At 36.5% G+C, this 18779-nt stretch overlaps 1 protein-coding gene across 2 annotated transcripts in view; it reads right to left on the reverse strand.

Annotated features, from left to right (window-relative positions):
• The window catches only part of LOC131855384 (protein daughterless-like), a 166940-nt gene that overhangs the window by 121940 nt on the left and 26221 nt on the right, over positions 1–18779 (reverse strand). Inside the window, exons 2-3 of one of the 2 annotated variants that reach the window (XM_059206663.1) lie at positions 11661–11713; positions 15–125 (exon numbers count right to left, since the gene is read on the reverse strand). In XM_059206663.1, the coding sequence (XP_059062646.1) occupies positions 15–125; positions 11661–11713 (164 nt within the window). The remainder of the gene's footprint in view (positions 1–14; positions 126–11660; positions 11714–18779) is intronic. The other variant, XM_059206664.1, reaches the window with a different exon arrangement.

Consider the following 18779-nt stretch of genomic DNA (forward strand, 5'->3'; position numbering starts at 1 on the left):
CAACGCCCGCTCACCCATTGCGGCGGTACATCGGCGTGCTGATGGTGCTGATGGTGGTGATGGTGTCGCCTGTCTGGCTGGTGGTGACCGTTGGACGCGGCGCACGACGTCGCCGCCACGCCGTACTATCGTGCAGAAAACGTTTATTGGTGTGTGGACTATGTGATGGACTGACGACACTATTTACACATGTGTGGCTATTAATACAAGTTAATTAATTGTTGTATGTGTGCAGTACATAAATGAACAAAATTTCAGTGCCTAGTAATACACTCCGATTAATCCCCCGTCCAATTCAAATGGGGATCGAAATTACAATTACCTGAGCTGAGGTTTAAACCCCAGCAGTGCACTCAGACTACAGTCATATCTAACTTTAGTGGCACTGCTGGGTCTGTCAGACAGGAGCTAGCCTTCAGCCGCTTCATAAGTCCAACCGCGGGTTTGTCTGCACTAGCCCCCTATCGTTGGTGAAACTGTGAAGGCCAGCTGTGGCCAACAATTTTTTTATTGGTAATTAGAGTGAACAAGATGAAGAAAGGTTCACCTGCAGTTAAGTGGAAGGCAATATTCAAAGCCAAAGATAATTTTTGTATGCACGGCATTTTAGTCGCTTATGGAAGTCAAACTTTTAGATTAATTTTTGTTCGCCCATTATTTTATTCAGTCTATAGATTCGATTGAGAATAACTTACTCAAGTAGACCTTCAGCTTTTACACCACTCCAGTTAAATCACTTGACATTCACAAATTCCAATATATTCTTTTTAAAACCTGTTCTCTGTAATATCTATTCTCGTTAGATAAGATCTCGAGCAGTAAGCATACAGGCTCGTAACTTACCGTCGCCTGTAATTCGGTACACCCCCCTCCAACCCCTCCCCCCGAACTATTTACAGTCCATCTCTTGCTAACACTAAACGCTATCTAAACTCCTACGAATCGCCTACACCCTTTTACGTCCCTTGTGTAGGGTAACCATGTGTTTAGTAACAAAAGTAAGGATTAATTCAGGAAATTTTCGAAGAAAGTACGAACATTTTGTTAATGAATGGTCCTTATCTGATGCAGTTTCTAAGAACAAATCTTGAAAAGAAAGCCTAATTATAACTATAAGTTTTTAATATCTATATCATATGAGTCTGTATGTTTGAACACGTGGACTCACGTGGTTCACCGAGAAAGGCAATACAATACGCAATGACAAAAACGAGAATAAAAAAAAAACAATTCTTTTTGTTTTTTTTTTCTATACTACGATGGTGGCAAACAAAAACACAATCCATTTGATTGTAAGCCGTAGCTTATCAACGCCTGAAACACCAGGGGTCACCTACGAGTTGCCGATCCTTATGCTGCAGTATCTAGAGAAAACCTCGGCAGGTAGTTCATTTTACAATCTAAATGTACGTAGGTGGAAGTTCCTCTGAAACCGCACTGTCTGAGACCACTTAGATTCTAGAGTAAGGGGAAAAATTCAAATTGAAATTAAATTGACCTCGGCAGGTAGTTCATTCCATAATCTAAGTGTACGCGGGAGGAAGCTCCTCAGAAATCGCACTGTCCGAGACCACTTAGATTCTAGAGTAAGGGGAAAAATTCAAATTGAAATTAAATTGACCTCAGCAGGTAGTTCATTCTATAATCTAAGTGTACGCGGGAGGAAGTTCCTCTGAAACCGCACTGTCCGAGAATAGTTAGATTCTAGAGTAAGGGGAAAAATTCAAATTGAAATTAAATTGACCTCGGCAGGTAGTTCATTCCATAATCTAAGTGTACGCGAGAGGAAGCTCCTCAGAAATCGCACTGTCCGAGACCACTTAGATTCTAGAGTAAGGGGAAAAATTCAAATTGAAATTAAATTGACCTCAGCAGGTAGTTCATTCTATAATCTAAGTGTACGCGGGAGGAAGTTCCTCTGAAACCGCACTGTCCGAGAATAGTTAGATTCTAGAGTAAGGGGAAAAATTCAAATTGAAATTAAATTGACCTCGGCAGGTAGTTCATTCCATAATCTAAGTGTACGCGGGAGGAAGCTCTTCTGAAACCGCACTGTCCGAGACCACTTAGATTCTAGAGTAAGGGGAAAAATTGAAAATAAAAATACGGGGAATCCTGTAATACTCGTACATATGGAGACCCTATGACCATGTAACTAATGTTAGCGTCCCGCAATCAATTCCCGACTTTATTCCCATACGAATTAGAGTGACGTCGTGCACCGGCTATAAAAGAGTCAGACCGCCATAGTAAAAGTAAGATGTCCCTAGGAGAGGACACTTAACTAAATGGCGGGAATAAAAGACGGTCGTTGACCCTGATAATGCAATTAGGGAATTTCAGCGGACCCGGACCGCTCCGTGGGGTAACGTCGCCTGGGTCGAGCGGTTATAATACCCTGTTACACACTATGATGATTAGACGTTCGATTCCTGAATTGAAAAACAAAAACAGAAGAAAAATTGTAGCGTTTGAAAATACAATAGATTTTTTTTCAAAGATGTTTCGCTTTTGGAAGACGAGATGTTACAGTACCCTGTTTCAGACTATGATGATGAAAAGTTCTATTTGTGAATTGAAGAAGATATTTTTTCAAAGATGATTCGCTTTTGGTAGACGAGATGTTACAGTACCCTGTTTCAGACTATGATGATGAGGTTCTATTTGTGAATTGAAGAAAACAGAAAAAAACTGTTGCGTTGGAAGACGCAATAGATTTTTTTTCAAAGATGTTTCGCTTTTGGAAGACGAGATGTTACAGTACCCTGTTTCAGACTATGATGATGAAAAGTTCTATTCCTAAATTGAATAAAACATAATAAAAAAATTGTTTCCTACAGGTTGCTTTAACTATAGTAAATTTTAAGATTATATTGTGTACTAGCGACTCGCCCAGGGTTCGCACGGATACAAAACTTTGAATTTCTCAGCCTGTTTTAAACTATACCACGCATGTATTATACAGATAAACCTTCCTCTTGAATCACTCTATCTATTAAAAAAACCGCTTCAAAATCCGTTGCGTAGTTTTAAAGATTTAAGCATACATAGTGACGGACAGACAGCGACAGCGACTTTGTTTTATACTATATAATGATAATGATATATATACATATTGGACGGCAATCATATTTTTTTATTATGGATGATAATAATAATAGTGCCTGCGCTAACGGTTTACGCTGGCAGGGCACCAGTGGAGGATGACAATTTGTCACGATGAGTTAACTGACCTGACCTCATATCAGGGAAAGGAATTGTTAATAATGTGGACTAATGACCCCACTGCTAGCAATGTACCATATCAGGTTGATCTCCACGCTGTTTCTACTAGAAATCATCGTGATAGCTTCCTGGTGAATTTGTCACGATGTGCTAACTGACCTGACTTTATACTCATCTTATCATCCTCCATTGGTGCCCCGCCAGCGTAAACTGTTAGCGCAGGCGGGTGCACCATTTCATTATCATCCATTATAAACAACAATAACAAGAAAAACAAGTTCTGTGTAGCTTGGAACTAGATGGCATAGAAGTGGGTTCATCATCATCATCATCTGCTTCTTCCTTATCCCATTTATTTGTGGTCGGCCTAATATGTTTTTCTCTTCCATTCATCCCTCGCAGTCATCTCGTTATTTACTCCCTTTCTTACCATATCATCTTTCACACAGTCCATCCATCTCTTTTTCGGCCTTTATCCATCCACATTCATATGTAACATATTCCTTAAAATATTATCAACTTTTATATCTACTAATATTATAAAGCTGAAGATTTTGTTTGTTTGAACGCGCTAATGTCAGGAACTACTGGTTCGAATTGAAAAATTCTTTGTGTTGGAGAGTCCATTTGTCGAGGAAGGTTTTAAGCTATATAAACATTACGCTACGACCACTACGAGCCGAGCTGCAATGAAAAATATTGCAAAAGATGGAGAAATGAAACGCAGACGAAGTTGCGCCGGTCTACTAGTTATTAATATTACAACTACATAACTCCTTTCAAAGTAGATGACAGCCTGCACAGAAAACTGACAGTATGAGAGAAAGAGTTATCCACACAGACCACCTTGTACAAAACGCAAGTCTGTTCAAGTTACTTGCTTGCTTGAAAGTGATTAACGATTAGTTGACAGCACAGACCAATGTAAACATCAGAAAGATACGTTATTCTCTTACTAGTCTGCGAGAAAAACTACTGTTGGAAATTAAATTGGAGATCAAAAATTCATAATTTAGTCAACATTCTCACAGTTTAATTATTAACTCGACATTACATCACGCAGACCATTTTGTACAAAACTCAAGTCTGTTCAAGTTACTTGCTTGCTTGAAAGTGATTAACGATTAGTTGACAGCACAGACCAATGTAAACATCAGAAAGATACGTTATTCTCTTACTAGTCTGCGAGAAAAACTACTGTTGGAAATTAAATTGGAGATCAAAAATTCATAATTTAGTCAACATTCTCACAGTTTAATTATTAACTCGATATTACATCACGTAGACCATTTTGTACAAAGATCAAGTCAGTTCAAGTTACTTGCTTGCTTGAAAGTGATCAACGATTAGTTGACAGCACAGACCAATGTAAACATCAGAAATGTAAAAATCATTCTGCGAGAAAAATTATTGTTGGAAATTAAATTGGAGATCAAAAATTCATAATTTAGTTCACTCACAGTTTAATTATTAACTTTACATTACATCATTTCACTGTTGAGGGCCGTGATGGCTCATGTTTAAAACATAATGGCCAAACTAGGAAATAAATCGAAATATAAAGAAATCCCGGTCCACGCACACAACGACATACACACACACATACGCGTACGACTGTGAGTTGTACGTCTTCAGTTTTATAGCTCTGTTGTACAGTCGTTAAGAAAAATGATTCAGATTTGACGACCGCGATGGTGGAGCCTTTAGTATAGTTTTAAGGACCGATGGTCGCTGTTTCGATGACCGTATGATGAAAAATTTGAATTCATGTACACCATACATATATGTACATTCATTTAATACATAAATTGTATTGTATATATTCAAATTCATAATATCTTCATTCATGTAGGTCTATTACAGACTCTTATGATATGTCAAATCTACCGTCAGTTCGGAATGATTTCGAGATGAGAACTGACAAGAAACTCAGCTCGTATTTTTTTTTAATGTTGTACATATTTACAATAATACTATTTCATTTAAATTCAAATTTGGGAGAATAGAGTGACCACCAGCATATGCTATATAAAAAAAAATCAAAAAATCTAATCAGTGTTCGCAACCTGAACAGACCAGTCCCCACAAGCAACACTCGTTGACGAGTATGACGGATGAGCCAGCCATCATTGCACTCAACCATATTAGAGGGAGCACATCGACCCGGCCCACCACGCCGCCACAAGTTTGATCTTTATAGCGAGCATGACTGTTTCAAGTTACTCCACTACGTCATTTATATTATTTACAGCATAAACTGTACCAATCACAGTTTTCACCCATTATATATATGTAAACAGTACATGTAAATTATTATTTAGTATTCTTATGCCATTTTTATTTCTCTACTCCATTCTTGCGCCATCTATCCATTTTTTGATTCTACCACTCATTCGGAACGCAGATTCATCACACTCTTTTGAAGAGATGTCTTTTTTATATAATAATTACAGTATTACAAGTAAGAGGCATGCGATAATCAACATAGAAATCGCTACGCACTCATTATTAGTGTAATCAGATAATCTTGTCAGTGCTATGGATTTTTCCCATTTATTCGTGGTCGTCGTAATATGTATTTCTCTTCCATTCATCTCTGTTCGCAGTCATCTCGTTATTTACTTCCTTTCTTACCATATCATCTTTCACACGGTCCATCCATCTCTTTTTCGGCCTTAAAACTAAATCAAATATACTATTTTTTTATGGAAGTTTTTCTATAAAAACGTTATTGTCGTTAACGATGTTTAACATTATTGTTATGATCAACTATTAAAATCCACGTTACTCTAAGACGTTCCTATCAAAAATATCACTCTTCTTAGTGCCTGTACATTTTACATCTAAGAGGCAACAGCAAGCACGCGAATTAAAAGCGAGTTACCTCCCCCTCCGATGCATCCCTCCCTCCCGCCCTCACCCCTATAGTATCCGCGCTGTAAATAAATAATATATAACTTTTTATTGCTCTGTGCTACGAGGAAGTTACAACGTGGCCATGAAGCGTGCATTTTAATTGCGTTACTACGTCATAATTTTGTACTTGACACTTTATTGTGAAGCACATAAGAATTAAGTTGCTAAAAATTGTGTGGACTCGATGGTGTAGCGGTTTTCCTTCCGAAGGTCACTGGTTCGATTCGTATTTTTTTTTTAATAATTAATATACATTTATCTGCTTCATTTGCTACGTAGTTTTAAGTATATTTTCAACAATAAAAAGCTAAAAAGCTTAATCTAATGCTACAAATATCCATACTAATTTATAAATGCGAAAGTAACTCTGTCTGTCTGTCTCACTTTCACGCCATAACTACTGTACCGATAGTCTAGGCCCTGAGAAAGGACATAGGCTACTTTTTAATGCGAAGAAAGGGTTGTAGGGGTTTGAAAGGGGGGATGAAACGTTGTATGGAAGTATCGTCATTTTTAAAGCTAGAAGCTTGAAACTTATTTTTTAAGCTTTTGACTATCAATATGACCTTCAAAGTTTGTACGAATTTTACCCTTAAGGGTGTAAAATAAAATAGGGGATGAAAAGGAAACTCCTCATTCGTCCTCTATTCCATGCGAACGAAGTCGCGGGCACAGCTAATATATAATATAATTAAGATTTCTTCAATATAGGTCTTCATTTATAATTTATCAAGTGATGATGATGATGCTGATATGTTGATCTACATTCAACCACATAAAAAAAATTATTACAATATCTCGAGCCGTTGATACTTGAAAAAAATTCATCTCTTATTCGATCTGTTCGTTATTGCTATATCTGAAACGGCTGCACCGATTTTAACGGGACTTTCATGCGCAAATTGCTAATGTCATAAAGTGTAACTTACTTCCATTTTAGAAATTAATTTTAATTCTCATGCGAAGTTACGGATAACAGCTAGTAATTACTAATCTTTATATATAAAAATTACGTGTTCCGTTGTTTGTCCGTTATGGACTCCTAAACGATTGCAAATTTGATTTGCACATTGTGTGCAATTGGATCAACTTGAAAGATAGGATAGCTTACATCTCAATTTATAGTCGCAATAATAATTTATTCAAGAACCTTAGCCGCTGCAACACGTGGCCGGGTCTGCTATTATCAGTATAGACAGTAGATTTGACATACCATAAGAGTCTGTAATAGACCTATATGAATAAAGTGTTAAATCATATTTACTGAGCAAAGCCTATTACTCACTAAACGATTACTTGAATGACGGGCGTGCATGGCAATAGTTGTTCATGCGATGAATTTTCATTTAATGTTAGACATAGACACCTATATAAATATACAGTAAAAGTTAAAAGTAAAGTACAAGTACAGTAAAAGTTAAAAGTAAAGTACAGTAAAAATAAAGTTCAAACTTGTGGCGGCGTGGTGGGCCGGGTCGATGTGCTCCCTCTAATATGGTTGAGTGCAATGATGGCTGCCTCATCGGTCATACTCGTGTACGGGTGCTGCTTGTGGGGACTGGTCTGTTCAGGTTGCGAACACTAATTAGATTTTTTGATTTTTTTTTATATAGCATATGCTGGTGGTCACTCTATTCTCCCAAATTTGAATTTAAATGAAATAGTATTATTATAAATATGTACAACATTAAAAAAAAAATACGAGCTGAGTTTCTTGTCAGTTCTTCTCATCTTGCAATCATTCCGAACTGACGGTAGATTTGACATATCATAAGATAGACCTACATGAATAAAGATATTTTGGATTTGAATTTGAATTTGAATACATTGTAAATAAACTGGCTTTAAAAAAAGTAATTCAATTGAGTTTCTTGCCAGTTCTTCTCAATTGGATCTATATACCGAACTGGACGGTATGAAAAAAAACAATTAGAATGAAATAATTTGACGTTCATAAGCGGCTAAAATGTCCTACATGAATAAATGATTTTTGAATTTGAATGATATTTTGAAGGCAATACAAACAAACACACAAACAAATTGACTATATACAGTATATATTTCGTCAGTTATACAACGGTCCTTGCTGCGTTGAAGCGGTAATACAAGAGCTGCAATCGACTGGTTGACGACTTGCACGTAAAGGTACTAAGTGCAGCCAGGTCGGAATGCCGTCCGACGGGCAGATGTTCGAACCCGCTTTGTCTCACCTCACACTCACTCTACATACAATGTATGATTTTGTAATTATTGTATTTCAAACTAGCTGTACACGCGATTTCGTCCGCGTGGAATTTTGCGACATTACTTTATTTTTTAGAAAACAGACGAGGAAAAATGTTAGGAGACTTGATACGGCACGAGGATTTCATGAAAATTATTATTGAGGGGAAAATAGAAGGAAAGAGGGGGAGGGGAAGACCAAGGCACAGCTACATCAAACAAATTGAGGACAAAATGGGAGTCGTGTCGTATCAAGAATTAAAGAGCATGATGGAAGATCGCGGAAAGTGGCAAGAGCTCCACCGACAAGAGCGTAGCTCTTAAATTATGAATGAATGAATGAATGAACTTTATTTTTCTAAAATAAAAGTAGCCTAAGTTACTCCTTATTACATCAGCTATATGCCAATAAAAGTCCCGTCAAAATCGGTCCAGCCATTTCAGATTTTAGCCGAAACAGACAGACGGTCTTTCTGTCTGTCTGTCTGTCTGTGTATTTGTTCCGGGTTTGTTGTTGTTGTTGTTGTTTGTTGATGAAAACCGTATCAAGAATGAAAAACAACTTTTTTAGAAATGGATTGCATTTGTTTAGAAGAATTATTTGTAAACACGAACGAACCCTTTGACAGTGGCTAGTATATAATTAGAGGCCGTCCGGTACACATTAGATAATGAATCCAATTTTTGTACTTAAAAACTCCGCAGTTGCGACACAACCGAGACCAAGTCAGACTGTCCCCGCAATTACTTTAACTTGCCTAGTATTTTATTTGCCGTGTAAATATTCAGTGTGATGGAATTAGTTTATGACGACCTCGGTGGCCTAGCGGTCTAGCACGCCGCTTTACGATCGATGGTCGCGGGTTCGATTCCTCGCACGGCACAAACATTTGTATTCATGAGTATGATTGTTTGTATCGGTCTGGGTGTTTTCTATGTATAATATGTATGTATAAGTATGTATCAGTTGTCTAGTACCCATAACACAAGCTTTAGCTAGCTTAACTTGGATCTAGATGGTGCTGTGTGAATTGTCCTAAAGAAAAGAATGTACTCAAAAAAAGTTAACATATTAGGCGTATAATGGACCATTAACTCGAGTTACTTGCGTGCGGAGAACGCCGCGGGGCGCGCGTGTTAAGAAACGCAGCGCGGGTCGGCGATACAACAACTAGAGTAATTCCAATTGATCGGCAGTTCAATCCGGACTGAGACGAATATTATTACTGACTAACTGTGCCCACAACTGCGTCCGCGTGGTATTTAACCTTATTTTGTTTAAATAAAAGTAGCCTAAGTTACTCCTTATTACATCAGCGACCTGCTAATAGGTACAGCCATTTCAGAGATTAGCCGGAACAAACATACAGACTACTACTAGACAGAAAGACCGTCTGTCTGTCTGTCTGTTTCGGCTAATCTCTGAAATGGCTGTACCGATTTTGACGGGACCTTTATTGGCAGGTAGCTGATGATAAGGAGTAACTTAGGCTACTTTTATTTTAGAAAAAAGTTAAATTCCTTAAAATAAGAAGTAAGAAAAAATATTTCATTTTAGAAAAATAAATTTAAATTCCACGCGGACAAAGTCTGCGGGTACAGCTAGTACTGAATAAAGGCGAGCCTTACGGAATCAGGAAAAACACAGTGTTGCAAAACAGGAGGATCTCGATAGGAAAAAGGATAGTGCCGTGTCAGCGGTTTTTCAGCGGCCGCGGGCCAGCAACGTGGCGTCCATAAATCACAATACAACCACTGTACATCCTCAAGTTACACCCCGTAAAAAATGAACCTCCCCAAATTATATACCTTCATTTCTCTCTTCCACTTCGAAAATTCTCAATTACCGACTCACAAAACGTACAAGATAGATTTTGGAACTTGGACAATATATCTGATATGGTTGAGTGCAATGATTGCTGGCTCATCCGTCATACTCGTGAACGGGTGCTGCTTGTGGGGACTACGTCTGTTCCGGTTACGAACACTGATTAGACTATTTGCTTTTGCAATTACATATGCTGGTGGTCACTCTATTGTTACAAATTTGAATTTAAATTAATCTGTATTATTGTAAACATGTACAACATTTATTTGAAAAGAATACCAGCTGAGTTTCTTGTCAGTTCTTCTCATCTCGAAATCACTCCGAACTGACGGTAGATTTGACGTATCATAAGAGTCTGTAATAGACCTACATGAATAAAGATATTTTGAATTCGAATTTCAGACAATGAGGATGACTGATTTAACAATCGACAGGGAATTCATCCCTACGTTCATACACGCTGGAACCTAAGTGGCCTCGGACAGTGCAGTTTCAGATTAGCCTTCCGGAAAAAAATTGTGGAATGAACTACCTGCTGAGGATTTCTTACAGCATGGGGTTTTTGAAGAAGGGTATATTAAGGTTTCTTAAGGGTCGGCAATGCGCACATGACATGATGTTTCAGTCGTCTATAGGCTACGGTAACCGTTTACCATCCACTTGGGCCGTATGCTTGTTTGCTACCATCGTACGGTGGTATAAAAGAAAGATTGTTAAGAACAAATCTAAGACTGATGAAGATTCATCTGCAAAACACTAGGTGAAATGATCCACAGTCACAAATATTACCTAAATTCAGAGCAGTTACAAAGTACGTACGAGATGTCAATCAGTAAAATTATTTAATAATTCACGAATTGAACTAAAAACTTACCTACTAACTAAAAAGTTGTACCTTGTTTAAAACTAGTTTGAAGACATTTTTATTGGATACGTGTTTCTATTACGTAGATAATGAGTAAAATTACGACCACAGAGACTTCTTTGAGATTTTACTTGCAGATACAACAAAATTTTGTATTTATCATTGTTTTTGATGAATAAATAAACAAATATAACTTTTTTATGTCTACGCATTGTGTTATTGGCCACCGTCAATCTATATGTCACAGGTCACCCGTGGAACACTGCTTACAATACAAACCACTTGGCAGAAGAATTAGGTAAGATCGAAGCACTTTACCAAGGAAGGACTTTTTATTTATTTATTGACATCAAACTAAGAGCTTTGTCTAAAGTATTGCTCAATTAAGACTATTATTAAAACATTAAAAAAATAAATATATATTTTCTTGTGAACAACAACACTGTTTATAAACAAAAAATAATTTAGTTTATTATTACTGATTTACACGAAATAATAAACAATATATAACTGTTATATAACACATTAATAAAACATTAAACACTTTTTTTTATATAAAAATATAGTCGTTAAAAAGCATGCTTTATAAAAAAAATAACTCACCATTCCATTGTCCATGCCCCCATATGGTGACTGGTATCCAGCCTTATCTGTGACTGCAAAAAAAATCACCACATAAATATATATATTTTTTTAAATTTTATTTTCAATTTTCACTCAGTCTCTGCCAGACCGTCGCGTCGACCGGACGTGTTTCTGCATCGCTCGCGTTTTTCGAATGGATTTGAAAACAGCCACCGTGTTATGCCACCTCGTTATTTTTGTAACAATTAACTTAATTATGATTAGTGACGTCAATAATTACTTGGTGAAGAGATTTATTATTCTAAATATATATATATATATTTGCTTTATAGTATCTTTTTATATATGTAGATTTATTAACTGTACATAGTAATATTCTATTTGTGTATTTAGAACTCTTTCACTACCAGTATCCGCTAAATATGTCCACTGTCACAGCGCTAGGTTGGCTGGAAGAGATCTCTTTCTTTTCTTAGAGATAAGCCCACACTTGCTCATTTTTTTATTTATAAATATGTTGTTTCTTACTATATATAAGTGCAAAAAAGAATATGTAAATGCATGTATGTGTGCATTAAAACAAAATTGTCATAATATATTATTTAGAAACAGCATTTAGAGATGTTTTTATAGATCATATTTTTATAACTATGTTAGTAGTGGAATTTAAAGAACTTGAGTAGAAAGACTTCCGGAAGTTGATCGGTACTATACGACTGATATAAATTATTAAACATTTTTTTTAAATACGCTAAACCGTAAGTTGATTAAATTCCCGTACACATTTTTATTTTTAGTAATTGTTGCAATGATTGTGTTTTATTTTTTTGTTTGTTTGTTTAATGTGTGTTTTAGTTTTTTTTTAACATCTACTGAATAAATATAATTTCATTTGATTTACACAGTTATAAAAATATTAGTGCATAATAAAAATACCTAATAAAAATTATAAAACAAACTCTCATGTTTTTTTATGGATGATCATGTAATGGTGCACCTGCACAAACGGTTTACACTGGCGGGGCACCAGTGGAGGATGACAAGATGAGCATGAGGTCAGGTCAGTTAGCCCATCGTGACAAATTCACAAGGAATTTATCACGATGGTTTCCAGGAGGAACCGCATGGAGGTCAACCTGACATGGTACATTGCTAATGATGGGGTCATGAAACCCCATTACTAACAATCCCCTTTCCCCCCCAGCTCTCAATTGTACACCACCAGGTCGCTTACCAATTATTACATTCATTATTTCCCTATTTACTCTTTATAGAATCAAGATTGTAACACTACTTGACCGATTGGAAACTGTATTAAAGATCTTTGTTACAGTTCTAGAACCTGTTCAGCGCCATCTAACGTACAAACGTTGTATTAATCCCAACATCTAAATATATATAACTCAAAGGTGATTGACATAGTGATCTATCAACGCACAGCCCAAACCACTGGACAGATCGGGCTGAAATTTGGCATGCAGGTAGATGTTATGACGTAGGCATCCGCTAAGGATTTTGATTAATTCTACCCCCAAGGGGATAAAATAGGGGATGAAACTTCGTATCAAACTTTGTCAATTTTAAACCCATCGAGCTGAGACTTTGCATGCATAAAGCTACTATGACGTAGGCATCCCCTAAGAAAGAATTTTGATAAACTCCACCCCTAAGGGGATAAATTAACACGAGCGAAGCCGCGGGCAAAAGCTAGTCTTACATATAAAATTCTATGAACCAGTTACATTGAAGTGTTCTTTTACAACGGATCTACTTTTCTACAAAATGGCACCCAAGATCGGGATTTAACACTTTCAAATTTAATTGTTCGGAAATCCATTCATAATATAATCTCTTTTGTAATAAATAATCTACGTACACGCGTGTCAGAATACAATTAATTTGTTTAAAATGTATTTAAAATTATGAGGCGGTTGGTTCTGTATAATATTCATTTATTTATTTATTTAAAACTTTATTGGTTTTGTACAATAATGCTTAATGCTAATAGCATTCTTTACCAGCCAACCTTAGGGAGTGCAGAGATACTCGAAGGCGGTTAAGTTTGAATAAGTTAAATGTAGTTATCTTACATATAAAGTGATGGCATTCTTTAATACAGATACGTCAAATCTATACCGGTGTTTTAATTAATAACAAATTAGGAAGTTAAACAAACACCAAAAGTATTAAAAGAGGTAAATTTACCGACATCACCTCGTGGATCGCTTAGAAATAGTCACCGTATGCCATCTATTACATCAAAAGCAAGATTTAGAAATGACTATACTAATTATATAGCCATTAAATCAAAAGGAATAAATTAAATATAAGGACATTAAATCAAAAGGAAAGAGACAAACTGGAGGCTTTTGAAATGTGGTGTTGGAGGAGGATGGAAAGAATTAGCTGGAAGGATAAAGTAAGAAACGAAGAAGTACTACACAGGGTAAAAGAAAAAAGACAAATATTGAACACCATAGAAAATAGACGAGGAAAAATGTTAGGGCACTTGATACGGCACGATGATTTCATGAAAATTATTATTGAGGGGAAAATAGAAGGAAAGAGGGGGAGGGGAACACCAAGGAATAGCTACATCAAACAAATTGAGGACAAAATGGGAGTCGTGTCGTATCAAGAATTAAAGAGCATGATGGAAGATCGCGGAAAGTGGCAAGAGCTCCACCGACAAGAGCGTAGCTCTTAAATTATGAATGAATGAATTATATAGCCAATTAATACCAGATTGCGGAACCCTAAAAGAGCGGTGGACCGCGAACGAGCCGCGTGTAACCTAATAAAAGGGTGATTAAAATTGCTCCGCGCGGTCAACACGCGGGATCACAGGCCACTAGTACCAATACTGCATATAACATCATATATAGGAATAGGAATTGTGGCACTGCACTCACTGGGCCCAACATTCTGCTGCGTGCTGCTACACCGACCACGACAATGTACCTGTCCCGTCTACATTACGCCACTAAGGAGCTGGACATTGTAGATTATACTCGTACCAAGAGTAACCTGACATTGAGGGTAACGCAGCTGAAGTCGAGTCACAACGCGAGTTTCAAAGCGTTTGTGGCCCTGGTCCCCACCGACTTGCTGCACACTTTCATGAAAGAGGACTACTGGCCGAAAGGTGTGGTATATCGCTACCGTGACAGATTGCCGTCTTCTGTACCGTGATCACACAGACAATATCATTGTATTAGTTTTTAAATATTATATTATATGTATGTTAGTATGGACCGGAAGACGCAGCGTGGGAAGGCCTCCAGCAAGGTGGACCGACGATCTGGTTAAGATCGCGGGAAGGCATTGGATGCGAGCAGCGCAGGACCGATCGTCGTGGAGATCTTTGGGGAGGCTTTATCCAGTAGTGGACGTCTTCCGGGCTGCGATGATGATGATGATGATGATGATGTATGTTAGTCTATAAGGTATTTATAATATGGGCCTAGTTGCCTGAAATAAATTAATAAATAAATTAAAATAAATATATAGGGGGGAGGTGATCTTATTGCTAGCAATGTACCATGTCAGGTTGACCTCCACGCGGTTCCCCCTAGAAGTCATCGTGATAAATTCATGCTGAATTTAACAACGATGGGTTAACTGACCTGACCTCATGCTCATCCTATCATCCTTCACTGGTGCCCCGCCAGCGTATACCTTCAGCGCAGACGGGAGCACCAGTCCATTATCAGCGATAAAAAAAAATATTTATTTGTACACAATAATAATAATAATAATAATAATCTCAGGACAATTCACACGGCGCCATCTAGACCCATGTTAAGCTAGCTAAAGCTTGTGTTATGGGTACTAGATAACTGATACAAATACATAGATATTTTTTTTTGTAAATACATACATATTATACATAGAAAACACCCAGACCGATACAAACAATCATACTCATGAATACAAATGTTTGTGCCGTGCGAGGAATCGAACCCGCGACCATCGGTCGTAAAGCGGTGTGCTAGACCACTAGACCACCGAGGTTGTAGACAAGACATTTACCAGCAATCCCTGAACTAAGCACAAGGCTTGTGTCGCAGGAATCAGAAATCCTTAATTACAAATACATTAACTTAAAACAGTATTTATTTATTTATTCTTTTGTACACAAAATTGTATATATGGCGAACTTAATGCCTGATGGCATTCTCTACCAATCAACAGTCGCGTTGATCAGAGATAATAAGAAAAAATATCGTATATCATCATCATTGCCTTGCCTTTATCCCATTATTTGTGGTCGGCGCAGTATGTCATTCTCTTCCACTGCTCTCTATCGGTCGTCATATCTGAACATACTCTTCTTTTATTCATATCATCTTTCATACAATCCATCCATCTTTTCTTAGGGCGTCCCCTCCCTTTACATCCATCCACATTCATAAAAGAAAAAATATCGTATATATAGTAAATAATAATAATAAATCTAATGATTTATTAATCCTTGCGAACAAGGATGAATGGAAGAGAAAAACATTACGTCGACCACAAATAAATAGGATAAGGAAGAAGCAGGTGATGATGAATCACAATGCAAGAAGCAGTAATATTGAATACCTGTCGTATCGTGCGTATGTTTTTACAGGAAGATATAGAAAACAATTGTTTTCTTTATCTTCCTGTAAAAACATACGCATTCTTTAATTAAAGACATTTAGAATTACTTGGTCAGTTTGACCTGTAACCCTAAATTAAGCAAATAATTTCCAAAATAAAAAATAATAAATATAGAAATTTCGAAAAAAAAAATTAAAAATAATAATAATCCTATATAATACACACATCGCCATCTAGTCCCAAAATTCGCTGAGTTTTTGTTATGGATAGAATTACTTAAAAACATTTTATTTAAAAACAATAATTTTTGATTTCATTTGCTTTGAATAACAAAAATTCGCTCGAAAAGTCAAAGTGAAACGTAATTAAACATAGAATCTTGATATATATAGATATTATATTATATTTGTTTTGATTTATTTTGAAAAGTAATTAAGCATACAATCTTGATTTACCAGTTTTATGCAAGTGATTTTTTTACCACTATTTTTAACTGCCGCTCAAATCATTTTCTGTTCCAATTGAGAAGAACAGGCAAGAAACTCAACTGGCACATTATTGTGTAGACAGTTGAATATTAAATTTAGAAATAGGCACGCAACGGTTTACGTTCCCCTGGGCCATTACACTAAACACTAATAAACAAAAACAAAGACAGTCCCCTGGCGCTGTAACGAATGTGCTCTGTTAACAAATTCGGACGATTAGTGGCAACAATCGCGAAATTAATTTACATAATAACCGCTTTTGTTCGTGCCTGTACCTTTCTTAATTGAGAATTAGTGGAATGGAGCGTCAGTCAGTTCTCAGTACCCTGCCTCGGGCGGTGTCGCCGAGTGTCTGAAGCAGGGTATTGACATGATTATCATGTTGGAATGATGGAATATATAAATGTGTTTATGTATATCTAAATATATATAACTCAAAGGTGACTGACATAGTGATCTATCAACGCACAGCCCAAACCACTGGACGGATTGGGCTAAAATTTGGCATGCAGGTAGATGTTATGACCTGCTCTAATCACTATGACTGATTTCCTCTTATTAATTGTTTAACCAGTTGGTTGTATATTCAATATTTTTTCTATTTGAGTATTTAACTGAATTACCACTAATTCAGTTTGTATTCACACACTTAAACTTAAAAATGTAAAGAAAGAATAAAATTATTTAAAAGAGCAACACGCAAGTTTCTTGTTCTTCTTGTGATGAGAAAGCTTTCCGAATGAGCGGTAGATAAAAAAAATGTGATGACTATTCCAAAGTGCTTCAATGTAAGTTTATTTGAAATGATTTTTTATTCTTCTTATTTGAATAGCGCCATCTACATTTGCATGTAGCGACATCTAGTTTGCACGGAGTGAACTAATATTATACAGTTGTATAACATACAACTATCTTAAACAATATCCTGATGAATTTGCTATAATGTGCTACCTATAGTGTGTACCTCATATTCATCCTATCATCCTCCACTGGTGCCCTGGTACCACGCCAGGGCAGACTGGTGTACCATTTCATAACAATTTATTAAAAAAAACTTATTGAAAGTCGTAAAGAGTTAATCAAAAGACAATCGGTTTTCGACGACCTCGGTGGTCTAGCGGTCTAGCACACCGCTTTACGTCCTATGGTCGCGGGTTCGATTCCTCGCACGGCACAAACATTTGTATTCATGAGTATGATTGTTTGTATCTGTCTGGGTATTTTCTATATATAATATGTATGTATTTATTAAAAATCTATGTACTTGTATCAGTTACCTAGTACCTCTAACACAAGCTTTAGCTAGCTTAACTTGGGTCTAGATGGCGCTGTGTGAATTGTCATGAGATTGTTATTATTATAATCGGGTCATGTCATCGATGTGTAAGTATAGGGTTAGAATAGAATAGAATAGAATAACATTTATTACATAACATATACAGGTTAGGAAGCTATACATATCCAATGGGAGCACAAACGGAAATTTCCACTTAAAATATGAATATTTCAGTAACCGAAACTAGGTAATGTATTGTGGAAATTCAATTCAAATATTATATTTATACTTCAAAATATCCTTATTCATGTAGGTCTATTACAGACTCTTATGATATGTCAAATCTACCGTCAGTTCGGAATGATTTCCAGATGAGAAGAACTGTCAAGAATTTCTGCTTGTATTCTTTTCAAATAAATGTTGTACATGTTTACAATAATACAGATTCATTTTTAATTTCTAATTTGGGAGAATAGAGTGACCACCATCATAAGCTATTGCAAAAGGAAATAGTCTAATCAGTATTCGCAACCCAATTATTACATAGTACCATTTAGACGTTTATAAACAGACTTTATAATAACTAACTGCACCCGCGACTCCGTCCGCATGGAATATAACTTTATTTTTTTAAAATAAAAGTAGCCAATTTACTCCTTATTACATCAGCTACCTGCCAATAAAAGTCTCGTCAAAATCGGTCCAGCCATTTCAGAGATTAGCCGGAACAAACAGACCGACAGACAAAAATTGTAAAAAGTGTTATTATGGTGTATGTACCGTATT

The sequence above is a fragment of the Achroia grisella genome, unplaced genomic scaffold, assembly GCF_030625045.1.
Source record: "Achroia grisella isolate CSIRO2021 unplaced genomic scaffold, CSIRO_AGI_Agris_v1 utg1360, whole genome shotgun sequence".
Taxonomy (NCBI): domain Eukaryota; kingdom Metazoa; phylum Arthropoda; class Insecta; order Lepidoptera; family Pyralidae; genus Achroia; species Achroia grisella.